Source organism: Neodiprion virginianus, chromosome 4 (assembly GCF_021901495.1).
Source record: "Neodiprion virginianus isolate iyNeoVirg1 chromosome 4, iyNeoVirg1.1, whole genome shotgun sequence".
Lineage (NCBI taxonomy): Eukaryota > Metazoa > Arthropoda > Insecta > Hymenoptera > Diprionidae > Neodiprion > Neodiprion virginianus.
The window spans coordinates 26,587,223-26,606,078 of NC_060880.1; the positions used below are offsets into that span (position 1 = coordinate 26,587,223).

Below are 18,856 nucleotides of genomic sequence, written 5' to 3' on the forward strand. Positions count from 1 at the left end.
GTCCAGGCAAGAGCCGATATTCTATTGATATATTCCATTTGATGGCGAGATAAAAGCTGTTACAATTGCGGAGAACAATCACGCCATCTTAATTGTTTGGGATCACTAGTGACACGTATCATTTTAATTGTACAATATCTAGGCTTGTGGCAACTTGTGGCATTCATTTGCGGTTTTTAAATATGACGCCATGCGGCAAAGGAAATCAGCTGATTTCACGGACATGACTTAACCTGCCTTGCGTAATTTCTTGTAATTTCACCAAGTTTGTTAATATTTCAGTAAGCATTGAGAATATTTAATTGCAACGGATTTTGCATAAAAGAGAGCAGTACGTCAATTTGAAAAAATCTGGTCAAACAGTGAGCCTCAAAAGAAACTTTCTTTCATTTCCGGATCATTAATTTGAATTGTAGGTATATCAAACGGTCATTAATTTCCGCGCCGATAGTATAGCTATTTTTCTCACCGGATATTCCATAACAAATAATCCACGTATAATTTATTTGACTTCATTTTTTCTCGGAAATAATCAAGGCCACTTTCTTTCTCATTATATTTTTTCTACGTCGTAAAATTTCTATCGCATCGCATTCGAAACTAGAGGTTGGCTGTTCCTAATAATGACAACAAATCGCGTTTACGATCACCTCCGGATTCCGCCGCACCTATACGGTTAATCGGCGGTCGAATTCTCCACTTGACTCAGGTCACCGACGGTGTAACACAACAAGCAAAAACTCTTTGCTCTTGGACGGTCGAATATTGTTGACGTTATTCAACGATTTCTGTTCGAATTCGCGTTCACATTCCATACTATCAATCTCAAATACTGCTACTTCATCCGCAATTATCGTGATACAGGTAAAAATTTTTTACCTCATACAATGTTATTGTCGCGAAACTAACGATATAACATGTAAAATATGTAATAAATCCTCATAATACCCACGTGCTTCGACTATTCGAATGTATCGTTTTGTCTTATTCCATATTATGGAGCCTTTCCATTAATGTACGTCGTAAAATTGTCAAAAATAAGTCATTCTCACAGTCGTATACAAGTTTTAAAAGACACAGTTTTTTAATTATTCAGAAACTTGGAAAGTCTGGAGTTAACATTGATTACGATTACTTTTACATACTACTAAAACTCTGTATGCCCACCTTTCCAATTTCAATTTAATGTCTTTACCAATGACGTAAAAATGATGAAATTGTGACATTTTACAGCTTAATACATTGTCTGTGGGCATCTTCAAAACTCATGGATATATCACCCCGAAAACCATGCAAGCGGATGCCAGAACCCGTCGACGAATGGCTGCATACTGAAGGATATTTCCGCAAGCATGCACCAAGGGATCCAACTTGCCTTTTCAGGGCTATCAGTGAGCAGGTCTATTTGACCCAGCATTTTCACATCAAAGTTAGAGAGGAATGTGTCAGGTATATGAGGGACAACAAAAACCTTTTTGAAGAGGTAACTACTGACAATCGACACAATTTTAAATGAAAATTAAATGACGAATACGCTTGTTTCAACTATTTCATTGATATTCGTCTATGGCAGTGTTTCAGGGTCTGTTTTTCACTTCCAAATTTAATCCTTCTGGATTTGAGAGAAAGTGTACTAGGAGCTGTGTGTACACTTTATGCACTGCCCCTTAGTCTTCTCATGCCCCCCGCTAAAGACCCTCCTCTTTCCTCGCCACTTGCTTGGCTGAAAATATAAATTGACATTTTACTTGAAATCAAGAGAATTTTAGAAAGCTGAGGCTCAAGCTAGCAACCAGAATAAGCAGTGATATACGCTGAACTTCTTTTAAATGTGCTAAAGTACTATAGTCTTACGCCATAATTTTGTGAAACTATAAGCTCGCCATAAGATTTAACAAAATTTTGATTCTTCAATTTCGCTGCCTCATTAAACTGTTAAGCTAGCTTCAGCTTCATTCAATAAGGTTCAAAAGCCATAAACCTAACCAGTAACAAAGTTTCGAGTAAATAAGATTTGAAGTAAGAGAGAGGTTGAAAATGTGTACCAGGTCTGAAATAGTGTCAGGTTGAATAACAATTTATTGTAACTTGTGTTAAATCCTTCAACTGAATTTACTCGTTACTAGTGTACACGTATACTACAGGGCGCTCGAAAGTTTCTGGTGAGATTCTGTTTATAAATTGTCACGTTCTTTCATTTAGAGCATCAGCATTCCGTTTGAGAGTTACTTGGAGCAGATGTCATATTTTACTGAGTGGGGAGGAATGCTTGAAATTAAGGCAATGTCGCTACTTTATAAGAGAGATGTTGTTATGTTCAATGGACAAAAGCTAACTCGGCAATTGGTTACCAGTAACGGTTTCGAAAAGCTTATTTACTTGTGTCATATACCACCAAAACAGTATGAAACTATCTACGCCAGAGATTTCATCTCTACTGCAGCTTTCTGCCAATGTAAATTTTTTTTTTTTGCTACAGTAGCTTAAAAATATAAAAAGATTTTTGTGGTTTATTGTATTGTTTTTCTTACTTGGTAAAATGTTACAAATTTGGCAAGAAATTTATAGTGCACATTGAACACTACCCCAATGAGGATGAAATTTCTTTCAGCTATTGTATACCAAACACTTTACAAAGATGTTTTTCAAATGGCTGATGTAGACAACGCAGTCTTCAAAATGCTTCATGAACGATCCAACAATATATCCCACGATAAATTCTTTCTCAAGGAGAATTTAGAAATCAGAGAGTAAGCTGTACCTTGTAACTTAACTTCGTGGCTTCTGAATAAATTAGGTAATAGGAATATTTGTCAATTGTTTAGACAGCTTACAGTGGAACTTTTTAACAAGCTGGAAAAAAGTACCGAGGAAACTGAAGAATCTCAGGTTGTGGCCAAAAGCATCACACCTTTTCCTTACAGAATAGCCAAAGCATTAGATCCCAACATATATCGTAATACTGATTTTGACATATGGCACGAAATAAGAAGAGGTATGCATACAATTGCAATGAATTTATTTGCGTGTTGCTTATCACTAATTAGAAATAGTATTCTGTCCTCATAATGATATCCAATTATGCCCAGCAAGCACTGTTAGTACCAATACTAATACATGTTAATTCAAAATGCAGCATATACAAATTTGATTGAGGTAATATCAACATCGAGTTTCAATCCTTATAATAGATTTTTCAATTCTGATTATGATCAACTACTACATGTGGTAAAAAATTAACGTGATCCTATTTCCTTATGCAGAGATAAGAAATGCAGGTTGGATGAAATACAACAGTTCCGAACTTCAAGTGGGTGGCAAATGTTTGGTTCATATGGATACGAAAGAAGACGAACTTGACAAAACCAACAATAATTCCACCTATAATATCAATCTTGGCGAAAAATCAAGTAAAGATAACAATGGAAATGATCAGAAGAGTACCAAAAAACCTGGGAAGAAAGACTCTGTGATTTTCAGTGGTCACATACAAGAAATGAGCAAGAACGAAGGCCCCGTTGTTGTTTTCATTGAAGAACTAGGCGAGAAAAAGACCGTACCTTATTCTTCATTGAAACCAATTACACAAAAAAAAAACAAGCAACCGAGTTGGCCCCTTGCCAATCATAAAAAAAATCCTATCTACGAGACCGGTAGTACGTAATTTTTTATATTATCTGACAAATTATCTGAAATTTTGTCACCTTTTAAATGGTGTTTTAAAATGTACGTTTTAGCCCTTACTAACCTTCTATCTTATGTGAGGCTTCTCCGCATAAAGCAAAATATGTGTATTCAAATGAGGTGCCCTTGTACTACTATTCATTTCATTACTTTGAACAGGTCAGAAATGGAAAAAATCTTGGTATGGAAACACTAAGAAGATAAAAGATTTGGCAATCAACTTAAACTCTTTGACGACTAAACAAACTGACAAAAATAATAACAAAGTTCACGAGGAAGAAAATACCCAGTGGGAAAATGAATCTGGGTAAATAAATACATCTGTTTTATGGAGCGCATTATTATTGCCAGATGTTAAGAAATCCGATTAGAAGTTACGTATCATTTTATGAATTCTATGGCAAGAGCGTAACTGTGAAAGAGTAACTGTATCGGTAAATTAAAAAAGTCCAACTCATGTCGAAAGTCTCTTTAACCCGCTTACATATCCACACATAGCATTTGTCATGCTAGTTTACCTAAAATGTCATTTTATTGTAAATTACGTGATTCTTTAATTATAGTCTTCTGTGAATAATTTATATTTCTAGAGCATATTTACTACTGTGCACACTTTTCATATGGTAATGTGTGAGGTTTTACCGAACTTTAACCCCATAAATATGATTGGATGACTCAGGTAGTCACATCTTTACACAATCTTGCAGAATTTATTTTCTGGACTTGTTGAATATGCACTATTCACACTTCATTTCCTCTGTTTATTGTGTAATCGCCGTTTTTATTAGGGAATAAATTGCATTGAATCTGTGATTTTATTTTATTCCAACAGACACAGCGAGGATTCATCTTCATCATATAAGGCGTATGCCATGGAAGCACTCACCACATATCAGGGCTATGCAGTAAATGTGAGTGCAAAATTGACTTTCTGATATTTGATTGAGGCATCCATTGAAAATTTTCTGACGAACAATTTGATATGCCCAGATATACCCCACTATATAGTACTCTATCTATTTTTATAGGTCTGAAAACTGTTAATAATAGTTTGATAGAATTATATTCTTTTTTATATCTTTCAGACTTCCATTGACGTTATGCCAGTGTCAGTTATACTCGATGGACCTCGTTCAAATATAGGTGAATCTTTGCAACCAGGTGTGACAAAATCCGATAACACTAAGAACTCTAATCCAACCAATAATGGTGATAAAGTAACCTCGACTAGTGAAGTCGCAGAAAAACAAATCTCTGCTACAGCCCCAACTACCATTACACCAGAAATTGCTTCCCATGGCTCTCAAAACTGTAACCGTAATACACAAAACGAAGTCTACTATCCAACTCAAGGGAGTAGGTCATTTTGGTGATATAAACAAATATCCACGTTTATTGAAATAAAATGATTGATGTATCATTGAATTCTAAAATTTACAGTTTCTTGAATGTTCGAACCGATAACGAAATTGAATAGAAATTGCCTATCTTGCTAATTCAGTGTGTTATTCTTTTCCAGATATTGCACAGTACCTTGGTGGAAGTGGAAATATTTACTATCCAGCAGCAGATTGCAACATTATACCTTCTCCCCAATTTTATATTAGCAATGGTACATCGTATTCTCCACCGGCCATGGACTCCTTACGTCCCACTGCTCAAGTCAATCAAGTGCTGCAGTCTGTAAATACTTCTGTTTCAAAAAGTATCGAGGTTAATGGAAGTGACTTGCCACTCTCAGGTAGAAATTACTTTGTAACGACCAGAATCTCTGTTTACTTACAAAATTCTTCACACTAAACATTACGTTCCAATTTATTACTAATTTTGCGCTAAATTTAGAAAGGTAGTTCCACTATTTTTTAGATATCATTTTTAAAACTACTTGTGTAGCATGAGTAAGCAATTAATTAGTTCATAATATGCAATGTGCTATCGCCCTTTTTGTTGGTTTAAGTAATAAGCCTTAAATAATGAATACTACTTTTTAAATTGCAGATTTGGCAACTCTGAGGTTCTACTACAATTTAGGAGTAGAAGTAAGTTTCTATTCTACATAATCACTTCTGTTCCTTGATTTTTACAGTACGATATCGCATAGAGCAATCGTTAAAAGAGTTGTAGGTAACGTAATATCACAAATACAATTGGCGCTGAAAACATTACGTGCACGAACTGATCGCGCATTAACGAGAGTGATACAACAAATGTTTCAACTTGAGAATGAAAATTTCAACTAATCACAACCATCATAATTGGAACCTAACTTGAACAATCACCCTGCAGGCTATGCCTTAACCGAATAGACTAACTGTAAAAATATTTATTTAAAATCAATGAAGTTTTCAAGAAATTGGAGGGTAGCAAAACAGCTGAATATCGTTTACAATGTTTCAAACACTGAAAGGAATTTAAACAAAGTATCTATTTCCAGTATTACCGGGCCAACTGTGGCTGGATTGGATGTGGAGCCAGTCAGGCAATGACATGTGGAACATGTTACGTCTCACAAACTAACATGCACAGTCAATATAATAATCTGATGGGAAACCATTTAACTGGTATTCTAAACTGTGTATTAATGATCATTAACAAACATCTAGCTTTGCAGTAATAGTCTAATAATGCATCAACAATTTACTATTTATTATTTACAAGACTTTCCCGAAGTCAACAGAATTTATGTTTTGTTTCTCTAGCCAATGAATCCTCAACATTGAACGAAGATGATGTATCCCACATCACTCAAAACCTCCAACACAAGTTAGTGATATCTCAACATCAGGGGGAACAAACCTGTTCAAATCGTGACTATCTGCCAAATAATGGGAAAGCACATGGTAGAGCAAACTTGAATAATCACGGCTCTCATAAGTCAATAGTTCGAAACGATTCTCAATCTCTATCAGAAAATAGAGCTTCACCGCACACTATACTAGTACAACAATCCACACCGTATAGCCCAAGCAATGAGAAGCTAAAGGAACCATCCACTCCCAACAACAAAGACAATCAAAGGGCAAATAGAAATAGCCTTGCTCCACGTTTCAAGAAAAATTTTGATGGTTTGTCGAAAATGAACTTTTAATAACGTAAAGTTGGAATTTTATTCATCTAGGATTGTGTAGGATCTAGGATCTAGAGATATTACTGATTGAAACATTTTTCATGCAACTTACGTTTCTGATTACACAAAATTTATCGAAAAGTAATGCCAATTAGAGTAAGGGTACTCTCTTAATAGGAACCTGATCCTCATAGTAATTTATTGAAAAGACCTTTTTTTTCGCAGCCTGGAATTATAAATTTTCGATGGTAATTTCATAGAAATATTTAGCTTTGGTAGCTAAAATGCATTTGTAATATAATGTATTTTGCAGGTCGTTATCGAAATTCTCGTCAACAGCAACAACCGTCACAGCAGCAACATCACCACCAGCAACAAGAACAGACTTTCCAGCATCCGCAAAGTGTTGGCAACGTCGACTTACCAGCTGCAAAGAACATTTGTGTTCAGAATCTGCATAGCTCAGAAGGGCAGCAAATTTCCCCCGCACACAACCTGGTTGCTCATACCGGAAGTAACACTGTCTACCAAAATCCTGTAAACCAGCTTCCCTTTTCGCAGCCACCAATTTATACGGCTGTTCCGTATTATTCCACTGATGCCGAATCCACATTTCAAAATCAGTTTTATCCTACGAATCAAAATTTTTCTCTTCCTTACATTCCTCATTCAGACATAAGTGACGGTAACAATGTAAGTCACTTTCCACAAAGCATATACCCTGGAGGTGAGAACTATGGACAACCCTATCCTTTGTATTCACAATACATGTATCCCACGAGTATGTATCCCCCTATTCCGACACAAAATGCACCAGAGAATTGGTACGCAATGCCAGGACAAACTCAAACGATGCCCTTACCACATTACGTTCAGTATTCTCCACCTCCTGCACCGGTGCCAGGTTCACCAAATGGAACTCAGAGTTCTAATTTATCCCAATAATTCACAATCTTTCACTTTATCGATTAAAAAAATTCTGAAGCCAAAAATACTGACCCTGATAAGTGAAGTTAATTCCGTTAAGGTTTTCCTGCAAGGATTCTTTCAGACGTTTATTGTTGCACATGACTAAACGTTTTATATAAGAAACCAAATTTTCCTTTAGTGTGATACCATTGTAGTTGCGATCTCTGTGAACTGGAGTTTACGTTAAGTACAACGATGATAGTCTGAAAAAATTATTAGTAAATGGACTTTCTTTCAAGTAACGAGTACTAGCGATAAAGTCTGATATGGTATTCAATAATTAACGCAAAGCTAAAAGTAAAAAAATTTGAGATGTTATTTGTAGCGTCTTTATGTCGGCAATTTCAAACTATAATTAGAAATCGTTGATTACTACACAAAGAGTATTTATCTCCAGAAAATAATATTTTTACTATAATCATAAGATTGATCTGTGATGAATCTATGACAATTTTGTTGTATTACCTATATTACACTGTTATTTCTTCTGAAGTTAATATACCTACAAAAATCTTTATAGATGTAATTGACAACGATTTATAAGTGTCGTTTGAATAGTTCATAACTGAAAGAGATGAGAGGCAAAATTTTAAACAAATACAGTGTAAACATTCTGAATAGAACTATTCTTAAGAAATTCATACCTGTAGTCTTTTGGTTGCTTCATGGAATAGAACCATATAATTATATAGCTGACACATGGAAAGTAGAGCAGAAATATTCAGTTTCAATGTATGCTGTTGAAATAGTTTGCATTTACACCAGATGTGTCTTCAACCTTTCATGTCATAATGTATTGCTGATAATTACAAAATGACTATGATATTTTTCTACTTTTACACCATGACATATTTGACTATGATGTCTATTCGTTCGGACTACGCTTGCCCATTTCATTGTGATATAGTTCAAAGCTTTGAGGCTCTCGGAAATATGTTTCTTAGATACCCGTAATATTTGCCTTTCTTTTAGCATCTATTAAAAATAAAAGTCTCTATGACTTATTATAAAGAACAATTTAGAATCTGTATTGAGTAAGCAATAAAAAACAACAATGTGTTAAAAAAAATAGTAATAGTAATAAAAATACTAAATAGTTCTTTGAAAAAGGTATATTTTCGTTGGTACTACTCGCTACTATACATGTACTTTGAAAAAATTTCTTTTCACTTTTATTTACGTGACTGTTTAGTTTATGCGTTTAAAAAATAATATTGTTCAAACTTACCCTAAACTTGTGATCGAATATCAGTAAATAAACATACATTCATTATATTTAATAAACTATCCATTACTAATTTATATCCCATTATGATAACAAATTCAGATTAGACTCTATACTAGTTGCTAAATCAATGAAGGTGGTCGAGACATGTTAAACTCTCGATTACTAAAGTAATTTTGGATAAAAGCAACATAGTCATTTTTAAATATGTAATAACCGAAATCAACATATAATAAAATTCTCTTCTGTACAGTACCAACTTCTTTGACAGTTTGCAGACAACACACATGTCAATCGTAAGACAAAATACCAATGTTCCAAAAATATATTCAAGTGACTTTTCGAATATGTCTTACTATTGGTGTTGCTCAGGTACTACAGAATACTATACTATAGTTCATAGGTGTCTGAAAACAATACTTAAGTTGTGACCCAAGTTCTTGTCTACAAATGTACTGTTTATAATTGTATATACAACACTCATATTTTTATCATCTTCCACGTGCAGAATACTAATCACTTTAATCGATACAGTGCTGGGCCTAAATATAAAAAAGAATGCTGTGTTGTTAAAGAAAAAATGTAACATGCTTAAAAAACTACATCAAATGGTAAAGCTCATTTTGCTGGATATTAATATGAGACTTCAGAAAATAGTAAGGACCGCTGATATAAAATACTGAGACTGGCAGATAAACCACTCCAAGTGTTTGCCTCTGCACTCAAAGGAGGTCGATACTGTCAATAACAGTTTAAAACTATATTACTATGCATCTAAACTAATTGTCTTGTCACAGAATTAATCACATTTAATGTACCTGAGGGCTTAAGAACTTCCAGGCTGTGAAAATTAACTCTACTGTCTTTCTCTGATATTTGGGTGTTGATGTGTTCATCTTGATTGCATTTTGATATTAATTTGTTACATGTTTTGCAGCCCCATAGCGTTTCTGGATTCCCATATCCAGGTATTAACTGAGTCCATTTCAAGAGATTTTCGTGGTGCCTTAAGCTAGTTACATGATCATCTATGAAATGTATATCTGTGAAAAGCAAGTGGCAAATATTACATGCTTAACTCCCAATAATGATAATATGTGGTGGAAATGCAAAGTATGGCACTTCACCCACATTTATTTTATCACTACCCATATTATTACTGGGCAAAGGAATCTTTGAAACCCCCCGTAGATGTTTTCTGTTATTGATATGTGCAGACTTGTTGCCTTTGAGAAATAATTTGCCACAAATTTTGCTAACAGATAGTTCTTCTGCATTTTCATACCTCAATAATCGTTGATCGTTTCACACGTTATGGTTGTGCTTTTCAGTTTTAATGTGATCGTGCATATTATGATGAGATAAGATTGGTAGGGTTACACGACAATTTTACGTGCCCAGGTACCACTAACCTGTATGAAATAGTCTATTTTGTGTGAATGTACCTCCGGTCCTTTTTCAAAATTTGCAGCCAATTTATAAATCATAGAAAGTTTCTTTCCATTTTTTTCACTCCTACCGGACGCAATTTCTGATTTATTAGTTTAGTACTGTCCAAGCTGTTGGACCCGCAAGCACAGATCATGCATTATTGTTATGGGATCTTTTACTTTGTTTTTGCCTTTATGCTCTATGTTTTCTGTAGATACTGAGGGTGCTTTAATTTTGCTCAGATGTTTTCTACCAGTGTTATGTAGCTCTATATTGTGTTTATTATTTGGGACTTTTTTACAACAATCTTTGCACCAGTAGCTCTCATTATCTTCTATATCTTCGCCTGCAGTCTCCTGCAACTTTTGCAACTGAATTTTATGTGCCTTACCGTCAACGTGTTGATTTATATTCACAGTAGTGTTTGGAATAAATTTGGTACAAACTGTGCACATACAAATATCATTCTCATCAACAGTAATACATTTTGGTATTTTTTTTCTGCGCTGTGTATCTTTAATACCACAAAATGCAGAGGATTTTGTCGTATTAACTTTAACAACAACACTTGCTACTTTTGGCTTTGGCAAATTTTTACTTAAATTATGCATTTGGTTCGCATACTTCTTATTATAGGTCAACAAGCTGTCCAAAGGCCTAAGTGTCATGTCACATTGAACTGAAAGATCTACCACGCTACTACAGCTACTTCTCGTGAGGTATTGCTGTTTCTTATATCTATGTGTAATACTTTGAAGATGATTGACAACAAGGTTGTCTTCATTGCTGTTAATTACTAGCGCAGTACAATACCTACATTCTAGGCTATCAATGTCTTTGATGAAAAAGTCCATATCCCCGTTATAAGAAGAATTTTGTACAATACGAACCAACAGTTTATTATATTTGTGTCGTTTACTGACCGTATGTTCGAAAACATGATTGGTTGGCATATTGAATTTACAGATTTTGCAATTAACAATTACACTTTCAGGATCACTTGTATAATAGTTTTTCAAATTAATCTGCTTCAAGTATGTCAAATGACTAACGCTGATCTTCGGTAGCGAACAGCTCAAATTCATCTTGTATGTTCTTTTTGTAAGTCCAGGCTGCACAATAAAAAAATTTTCAGACCTTTCCTGCTAGTCAGGGATTCTGTGTCTTAGTTGCCTTGGTTCAATTTCGACAAGTCATCACTTTTCTGCTAGTCAGGGATTCCGTGTCTTGGTTGCTTCGGTTCAATTTTGATAAATCATCAGTAGCAGTCGAATCCAACAAAAGTTAACTTAAGTATTTCCATACATCAGAAATCTGGAAATATTGCTTTATTTATAGTTGCATAATTTGTGTAGGGCTACGCAATGGAGTCTCCCTTAGGGTGACTTGATACTTGTAACCCTTTTGGCAATAAAGATAATTGGCGCGACTTACCATTTGAGGATAATCCGTTTTTTACGCATTTATATTTTCCATGTCCACAGCTACAGCAAAATCGTAATGGAACTGAATTGGAACTGAATGCGTATGACGGTGAAAGTTGTTAGTCAAGCCGAGTAACTGGATATCGGTATTATCACAGCACTATCAATGTTTACATAAGTCTCAACTCGAAAGGACAGTGGAGAAAATTTCTGAAAGGCAAGGGGAAGTCCAGCATTTGGTCCGGTACATCCCAGAATTGTGTGATAACCACGTGATCAACTCGAAGACGATTAGATTCAACTTTTTACCACTAGATGGAAAACACAGAATTTAAGTTCCATGCGAGTGTAGTAAACGCGGTAAACAGATATGGACATACGATAGGTTAGGGTAGTGTTATGTACTCTTCGTTTGGTAACACACTTTTACTTAAATATCAAAAATGTCAGAATTACTGAGCACCGACGTCCTTGCCGTACTTAGCGTGGGTGACTACATTTTTGTAGGTTCGTTTTGTAATTTATTTATTTCACTGCATATTTTACTCATGGTCAATCAAATCAGCAGGTCAATGTATTACTAAGTTGTTATTTATCAGGTTTTCAGTGTGAAATATCATTGTAAAAAACGTGAAAAACCTATGTATGTTTATGAAAACAATACTTTTGTAAAGAACTTTTTCAACCGCTGTATTAGTGACGTGAGCCAGTTTTTTGTACATATTTTGCTCTTTTAATACCAGTATAATGATATTTAATTTCACGCTACCTACATCTACACTAGAAATTGAAACCTACACGAGTCACCGCAGACATATGCTTGTGCAACAATTGGTAAAAGTAATCATTGTATACGAGTCAAGCATGGGTCATCCGAAAATATTGTGATGCCCAGCGAAGTTATGCATGATACATAAATCCCTTGAGTTTTTGAATAGTAACCAGTTAAGATAATTCATTAGAACTCGAGCAACGTCATAGCTGATATTAAACTTATTCTAACATTAGTCAAATGTTCAGGGTGCACAAAGATTTGGAATATGTAAAGTGACTCGTGTAAATTCATTCTGTAGTTGGAATAACCAAGTCCTTACTTCTATCATTATAACTTATCATATCACTAAAGTTAAAATTTGTTCATAAAGATTTAATGATATTAAAGAGAAGCTGATGATGTTAAAGAGAAATTGATGATGTAAATTTTAGTGTAGCTTGTTTCTCATGGTCTGAATGATAGGTATCAAGTTGTATTTATCACAGGCAAAGTCTTTCTTTTAAATATTAATATTTTTATTTTTTTAATGCAGACTTTAGTATGCTCTTTGGTAATGTTTTACTCAACACAAATGCTTTCATTAATTTCAGGAATAGGATATACCTTACGTGTATATAAGAAATCAACTAACAACTTCATATCAAAGTTAGATGTGTGCTATCCAGATAAAATTCATGGTATTGTGAAAGGTCCTGGGAATTACTTGGCTGTATTTGGTGGAAAACAAATAGGCATAGTAGAAGTGAAATCTTCTAATAAAACGGTACTGTAAGTTCATCAAAAACTGATATTTGATAACCATCGGCCAAACATTTTCCTTTACCATGAGATACTCTAATGCAGAACTACATTGTACAACGCCGTTCATCGATTCAATGACTGGGTAATTGCTGCAAGTTGGTGTAGCAGCAACAATGAGCCTTCGAAGCTTGCCATTCTATTTGCACATAACTGTTTGTATGTTTACGATTGGCTGAAAAACGAGGCCAAGGAATTCCAATGTGAAGAAAAATGTATTTTGTATCCTTTTCTTACTGTTCAAAACAGTTATGCTTTCATCTAAAGCAAGTATGGCTTATGTGTCTTTTTTTACATACGTTGCGGACTCAAAATAATCGTTTCTGCGACAGTATAAGAAAGTGCATTTTTTAGTATAAGGACGTAATAGTACAAAAGCAATTTTACATCCGACAAAAGCTATACTTTGCACGTTCGTATACATTATTTTAGAGTTACTTCTCAGGCAAGCTTTTCCCACTCTTGGCGGAAGGCCTCTCAGGTTCCACCCACCGTACGTACGCATACACGTATGTTTTTCTTGCGCGCATACGTTTTTCTCGAGTTACTCTTCAGGCAAGCGAAGTACCCAGGGAGGCCTAAAAAAGCATAGCTTCAAAAAATCTTTTACACTATGCTTTCTTTACAAAAATTATCAGATGCACCATCAAGGCTAAGTAATTTTTTGTAAAACCATCTACTTTACATTCTCAATGCACAATCTCATATTATTAATATCACACATGTCAATATTTGGTAAAAAATAAAATGTAAAATATGTTCATGCTACGTAAGATCTTTGTTTTAAACTTAGTTTCGTGATACATCTTACTCCACTCACATAACACTTCAAGACTGGTTTATATTTTATGTCTAAGAGAAGAGATGAACCAACAGTCATCTACAATCTAATCATCATTTATCCATCAACTAACTATACATAGTACCATAGCCAAGTTCAGGCATATATTTTCTTATTTTATCTAAGGTACACAACATGTCATGGATTGTTTGACAAACTATTTACCATCAACCAAATTTAGAATCCGGCACAAGCATTAATTCAATTATGTTAATCATAAACGGGTGTGGTGATATGTTCCTATATTATTCCTGAGAAAGAGAATATAGATATGGTGGATCAGTCACTAGCGATAAGGCTGATAATTTTGTAGTGTTTGCTGGTACAGTATTCCAGGAAATTTTCATATGGGCTGTAAGAAATTTTAATATAGGGGAAGAAGTACCGATTTTACATCGCTTAAGAGGACATAATGTCAGTAATTTTCAACACTCATGCAATCGAAAATTCTTGCATCAATGTACATACAATACATTTACTTTAATATGTATTTGCTTTTTGCAGGGTGTTATATTCTCCGTCACATTCGATCCCATCACATCTCTTATATGTTCTACGTCAGATGATAGAACAATTAGACTTTGGTCTGTTGGAATTAACTCCTCTGATAATGGCATTCAAAAATGGAAAAATGCTAACATTTCTCTAATGACTACCATATTTGGTCATACAGCCAGAGTGTGGAGAGCTGCGATTAGGAAAGATTTTGTGATAAGCATAGGTGAGGTATGTGTCACACTATAAATCTCCATTTTACCTTCAGTTTTGGTAATTACCTAATTTATACAATTTATTCAAGTACATGTGCAGGCATTGAGTGTCTCAAATTCATGGTATAGACTTTGCCAACAATCCAGTTTTTCAATTATACTCTATTGTTTACTGTAAGGACTCTCTGGTGTGCATCTGGACAAAGAGGGGTACCTTGATCAATAAAATAGAAGCGCATCATGGAGCACCTATTTGGAGCATTGATGTGTCTGAGGATGGGAATACAATAATCACAGGAGGTGGAGATGGAGCTGTTCATGTATGGCCGCTCAGGGCGAATACAAACTTCGTAACAAAAATAATTCCACTGGAAAGTTCGAACGATGTACCAAAGCACATAGGACTTTTAAATAGTACAAGTATGGTCATCATAACACAGACGGGGAAAATGTTAACTCACAATAAAGAATCCGGCCTTAAAGAAGTATCACTCGATACAACAAAGTATGCTAGTTATATTGTGATGCAGATATCTCCGGATCGAAAACGTGTCAGTCTTGCTTCTTTGAATGGATATCTAACTTTATATGAAGGTACGAAAATTTTATGCATTGGTGGTTTTCAGTAAATATATCATATTTGCACAAAAATAAGATGCAACTGAGCTTATTGAATGCGCTCTGATGAAAAAAAGCTTGCCTCAAACAAATATTAACCAAGTTTAATATGCACCTGCAGAATATAACTTGTAAAAGCAGGGTGCTACTGATTACGATACCTAACTCAGCTACCTAACTCAGCATGTCGATTATTACGAAATATGTTTTTATGAAGCTTCTTCAAGTTACGGATTCTATGGATTGTATAGATTAGTTTACACTAAATTTCAAGAATAATTAAGCCCTTGGCCTTTATAAATCAGTTACCTCTAGTGAATATACAAGATAAATTTACTTTGTAATCGAATGTGAAATGCAACTGAATATGCAATGCGTCCAGATTCTCTCAGAGAAATTATTGCAACACTACGAAAGTACACTTCACACTTGTGCAAATGAACAAAATTTCTAATAGTGTGCAATGATCAAATAAAGTTGGTACAATTTTGTATCAATAATTGAACATGTATGTGCAGATAACTCTGAAACAAGGTGCCTACAAAGAGTTTTAGAACAAAAAATAATGGATTCTAAAGTACTTTCAATGCATTGGTTGAATGAAGATTCTTTATTGGTATGTGGATTAGAAGGCTGTATGAAAACGGTAAAAATAGTACAAGGTGCGTAAAGCTTGTGTAGTTGTGTAGAATGCTCGCCAATAGGTTATTATGTTCGAATTAACCATGCTGAATACTGATATTCGTTGCAGGTTCAGCATTAGTTATTTCAAACCACTTGCTACCTCAGAGCCGAGAGCGTTGGACAACCGCAGCTGTTGTACACGAAAATCTATTGATCTGTGGAGATCGAGCAGGAAGTATTCATCTTTTTCGAATTGGTGATGTGGGAATTGATAATTTGCTGACAGATCAGACGAATTCTTGTCACATACATCCCTTTCAAAGTCTGCTCAAAATTCATGGAAGATTAGGTGTACATTCCTGCAAAATTATTGAAGATAAACTATTGACTACAGGCCGAGACGGTACTTTGAGATTTTACAAACTACAAAAAATTGATGGCCAAAAAACAATAAGCCCATTACAAATAGATAAGATGCCGATGGATTGGGTTAGCATAACATTGAAAACTTGCACTGATCTCTACGTACTCGGTTTCAAAGAGGTAGAAACTTGATTGCCTAAATAAACTAATAACTGGTAATCGCACAATATCATTAGTTTTTCAAGTATATGGGGTAGACATATTAAGCAAGTTCATTCTGGAAGTGTGATCCAATGTGAGCCCATTTCTTCTGAACCGATAGTATTTACTTTCTTAACTAAAATGTATCACAGTTTCATAAGTTGTTGGCTCTATTTTGCAGGTCGATTTTGTCCTATACAGTACTGCACATCAGCGGGTGTTGTTAAGAATTCGTTGCGGAGGAGGACATAGGTCATGGGACTATGTGCTAAATGACGGGAATTTTTACTTTACTTACATACGAGACAAACAAATCCATGTAGCCAAATGTGAACCAAATTTTCTAGCTACTCTTGCAGTGGAGGTATTGTAACTATGGCTTAACAAATCAGATTGCAATGAATAATAGCACATCGTCCATAATAATATTCAGTTCCAATGTAAAGAACGATTACGTTTATGCAGAATGGATTTCATACAAAAGAGGTATACTGCATTCAACCAATACCAACATCTATTGGTCATAACATATTAATATCTGGCGGAGAGGATCGTATTCTTCGTGTCACACACATAAACGGCTGTGGCTCAGATAGTAATAATAATCAGAAATTCACCAGCATGGCTTTACTAAGTGGACACATATCGAGCATCAAAACACTATCGTTAATTAATTTACAAAACACGGCAGAATGTACCAGAAATCTAATATTCTCTGGAGGTGGCAGAGCACAGCTGAAAGTTTGGCTAATAAGTTTGACATTCGAAAAAAATGCAGTACATGTTGGCAATTTGACCTGTGTAGAATTGGCATCGCACATGTTGCGGGGCACCGATCAACAACAAAGAAAGTCTCTGCAGCAAGAATCTTACCAATGTCATTACATGGACCCTGAGACACGGTACATGAGCATAAATGCATACAGAATTCCAAGGAAACCAAATTTCATCTTACTACTACTAGGTTGCTCAGATGGATTTTTAAGGTAATAACGGTGTAATCGGTAGGAATGTTATACATTAAAAAAAGTTTATGATTGATGATTCTATTCATATCACGATCACAATTGTTTTATTTGCAGAATTTTTTCCTATGACATTGAAACTCGCAACATATCAACCCGAACTGCCATACCCTATTACAATCGGTGCATTTTAATGACACATTTGTTCAATTATGAAGAAAATTTAATTGCTCTAACAATGGCCACAGATGGTATTGTCAACTTTTGGTGCCTGAATGATGTGGTTGATGATATTGTTGAAGATTTACCTGATAAAGATAAGCTTGTATCAAAAATTCCTATTTTACCATTCGCAAAACTAAAGCTTCACCAATGTGGTATCAACAGTTATGATTTGAAAATGTTAAAAGAATCGTTGTTTATATTAGCAACTGGTGGCGATGATAATCTTCTTTGCCTTGTCGTGTTTGAAATTAAATCTGAGAATGGAGTGCTATCTCTACATAAAATTAGGAAGTGGAATTCCGCCTCATCACATTCCACACAAGTTACAGGTACTTTATAGTTTCGCAGCAAAAAATGTTTCAACTAAAATTTGAAATCCAAAAATAACTACCATATCATTTTCATACTTGCTAATTTAACATGGATGTATCATCTTTTTTCCAGGGTTGATATTGAATGAAAGTGGTAGCCTTTTCAGTGTTGGGATAGATCAGAAGGTTTTAACATTCAACTACCGCTATGATGATATAAAGTTGATAGTGTCCCTAGTACATGACACAATTACTTCCGTTGCAGACGTACAAGGAATGACAATGTGTTATGCTAATGAGTAAGTCCGAATTATCCTATGTAACTTTCAATTTTTTTCACTCTTCCCGTGCACACTCAATTTGATGTAAACATTCCTAAAATTACCCATAATTTTTCTAGCGTTGACAGTACACTGTTATGTACTTATGGCAAAGGATTTGAATTAATAAGAAGAACGCGGTGATCTGCTACTTCGTACAAAACAAATATTTTCTGATCTTATTATAATTAGTACAGAAACAAAAGCTATACTTTTGATTTCAACATAATTGTGATACAGTAGTTGATATTCCAAAATTGCTAACTAATAACTAGCAAGTTTATGCATAGTTTTATAATCGAATT

The 18,856-nt window shown here is 34.7% G+C and overlaps 3 protein-coding genes across 4 annotated transcripts; 2 read left to right on the top strand and 1 right to left on the bottom strand.

Annotated features, from left to right (window-relative positions):
* Positions 1-64: 64 nt before the first annotated feature.
* LOC124303232 (protein ovarian tumor locus-like) lies at positions 65-9,531 on the top strand. Its single transcript, XM_046760203.1, has 14 exons — positions 65-864; positions 1,234-1,483; positions 2,203-2,455; positions 2,612-2,750; positions 2,826-2,995; positions 3,264-3,656; positions 3,844-3,991; positions 4,517-4,595; positions 4,770-5,040; positions 5,204-5,425; positions 5,683-5,723; positions 6,119-6,245; positions 6,384-6,749; positions 7,065-9,531. The coding sequence occupies exons 2-14, from the start codon at positions 1,268-1,270 to the stop codon at positions 7,694-7,696; spliced, it is 3,057 nt and encodes a 1,018-aa protein (XP_046616159.1). The 5' UTR covers positions 65-864; positions 1,234-1,267; the 3' UTR covers positions 7,697-9,531.
* Positions 8,817-11,949, bottom strand: LOC124303247 (uncharacterized). The gene is made up of 2 exons (XM_046760242.1): positions 11,811-11,949; positions 8,817-11,690 (listed from the first exon to the last, which is right to left on the bottom strand). The coding sequence occupies exon 2, from the start codon at positions 11,459-11,461 to the stop codon at positions 10,490-10,492; it is 972 nt and encodes a 323-aa protein (XP_046616198.1). The 5' UTR covers positions 11,462-11,690; positions 11,811-11,949; the 3' UTR covers positions 8,817-10,489.
* A 48-nt stretch (positions 11,950-11,997) lies between these two features.
* LOC124303231 (WD repeat-containing protein 6) lies at positions 11,998-18,817 on the top strand. 2 transcript variants are annotated; one of them, XM_046760202.1, is made up of 13 exons: positions 11,998-12,307; positions 13,166-13,343; positions 13,419-13,595; positions 14,484-14,628; positions 14,719-14,940; positions 15,104-15,344; positions 16,061-16,204; positions 16,294-16,709; positions 16,912-17,094; positions 17,196-17,716; positions 17,813-18,249; positions 18,365-18,530; positions 18,632-18,817. In XM_046760202.1, exons 1-13 carry the CDS (start codon positions 12,244-12,246, stop codon positions 18,693-18,695), a joined length of 2,958 nt encoding a protein of 985 aa, XP_046616158.1. In that variant the 5' UTR covers positions 11,998-12,243; the 3' UTR covers positions 18,696-18,817. The 2 variants fall into 2 exon arrangements, with proteins under 2 accessions (XP_046616158.1, XP_046616157.1); XM_046760201.1 differs by having other exon boundaries at positions 12,000-12,307; positions 15,104-15,518.
* The last annotated feature ends 39 nt before the right edge of the window (positions 18,818-18,856 follow it).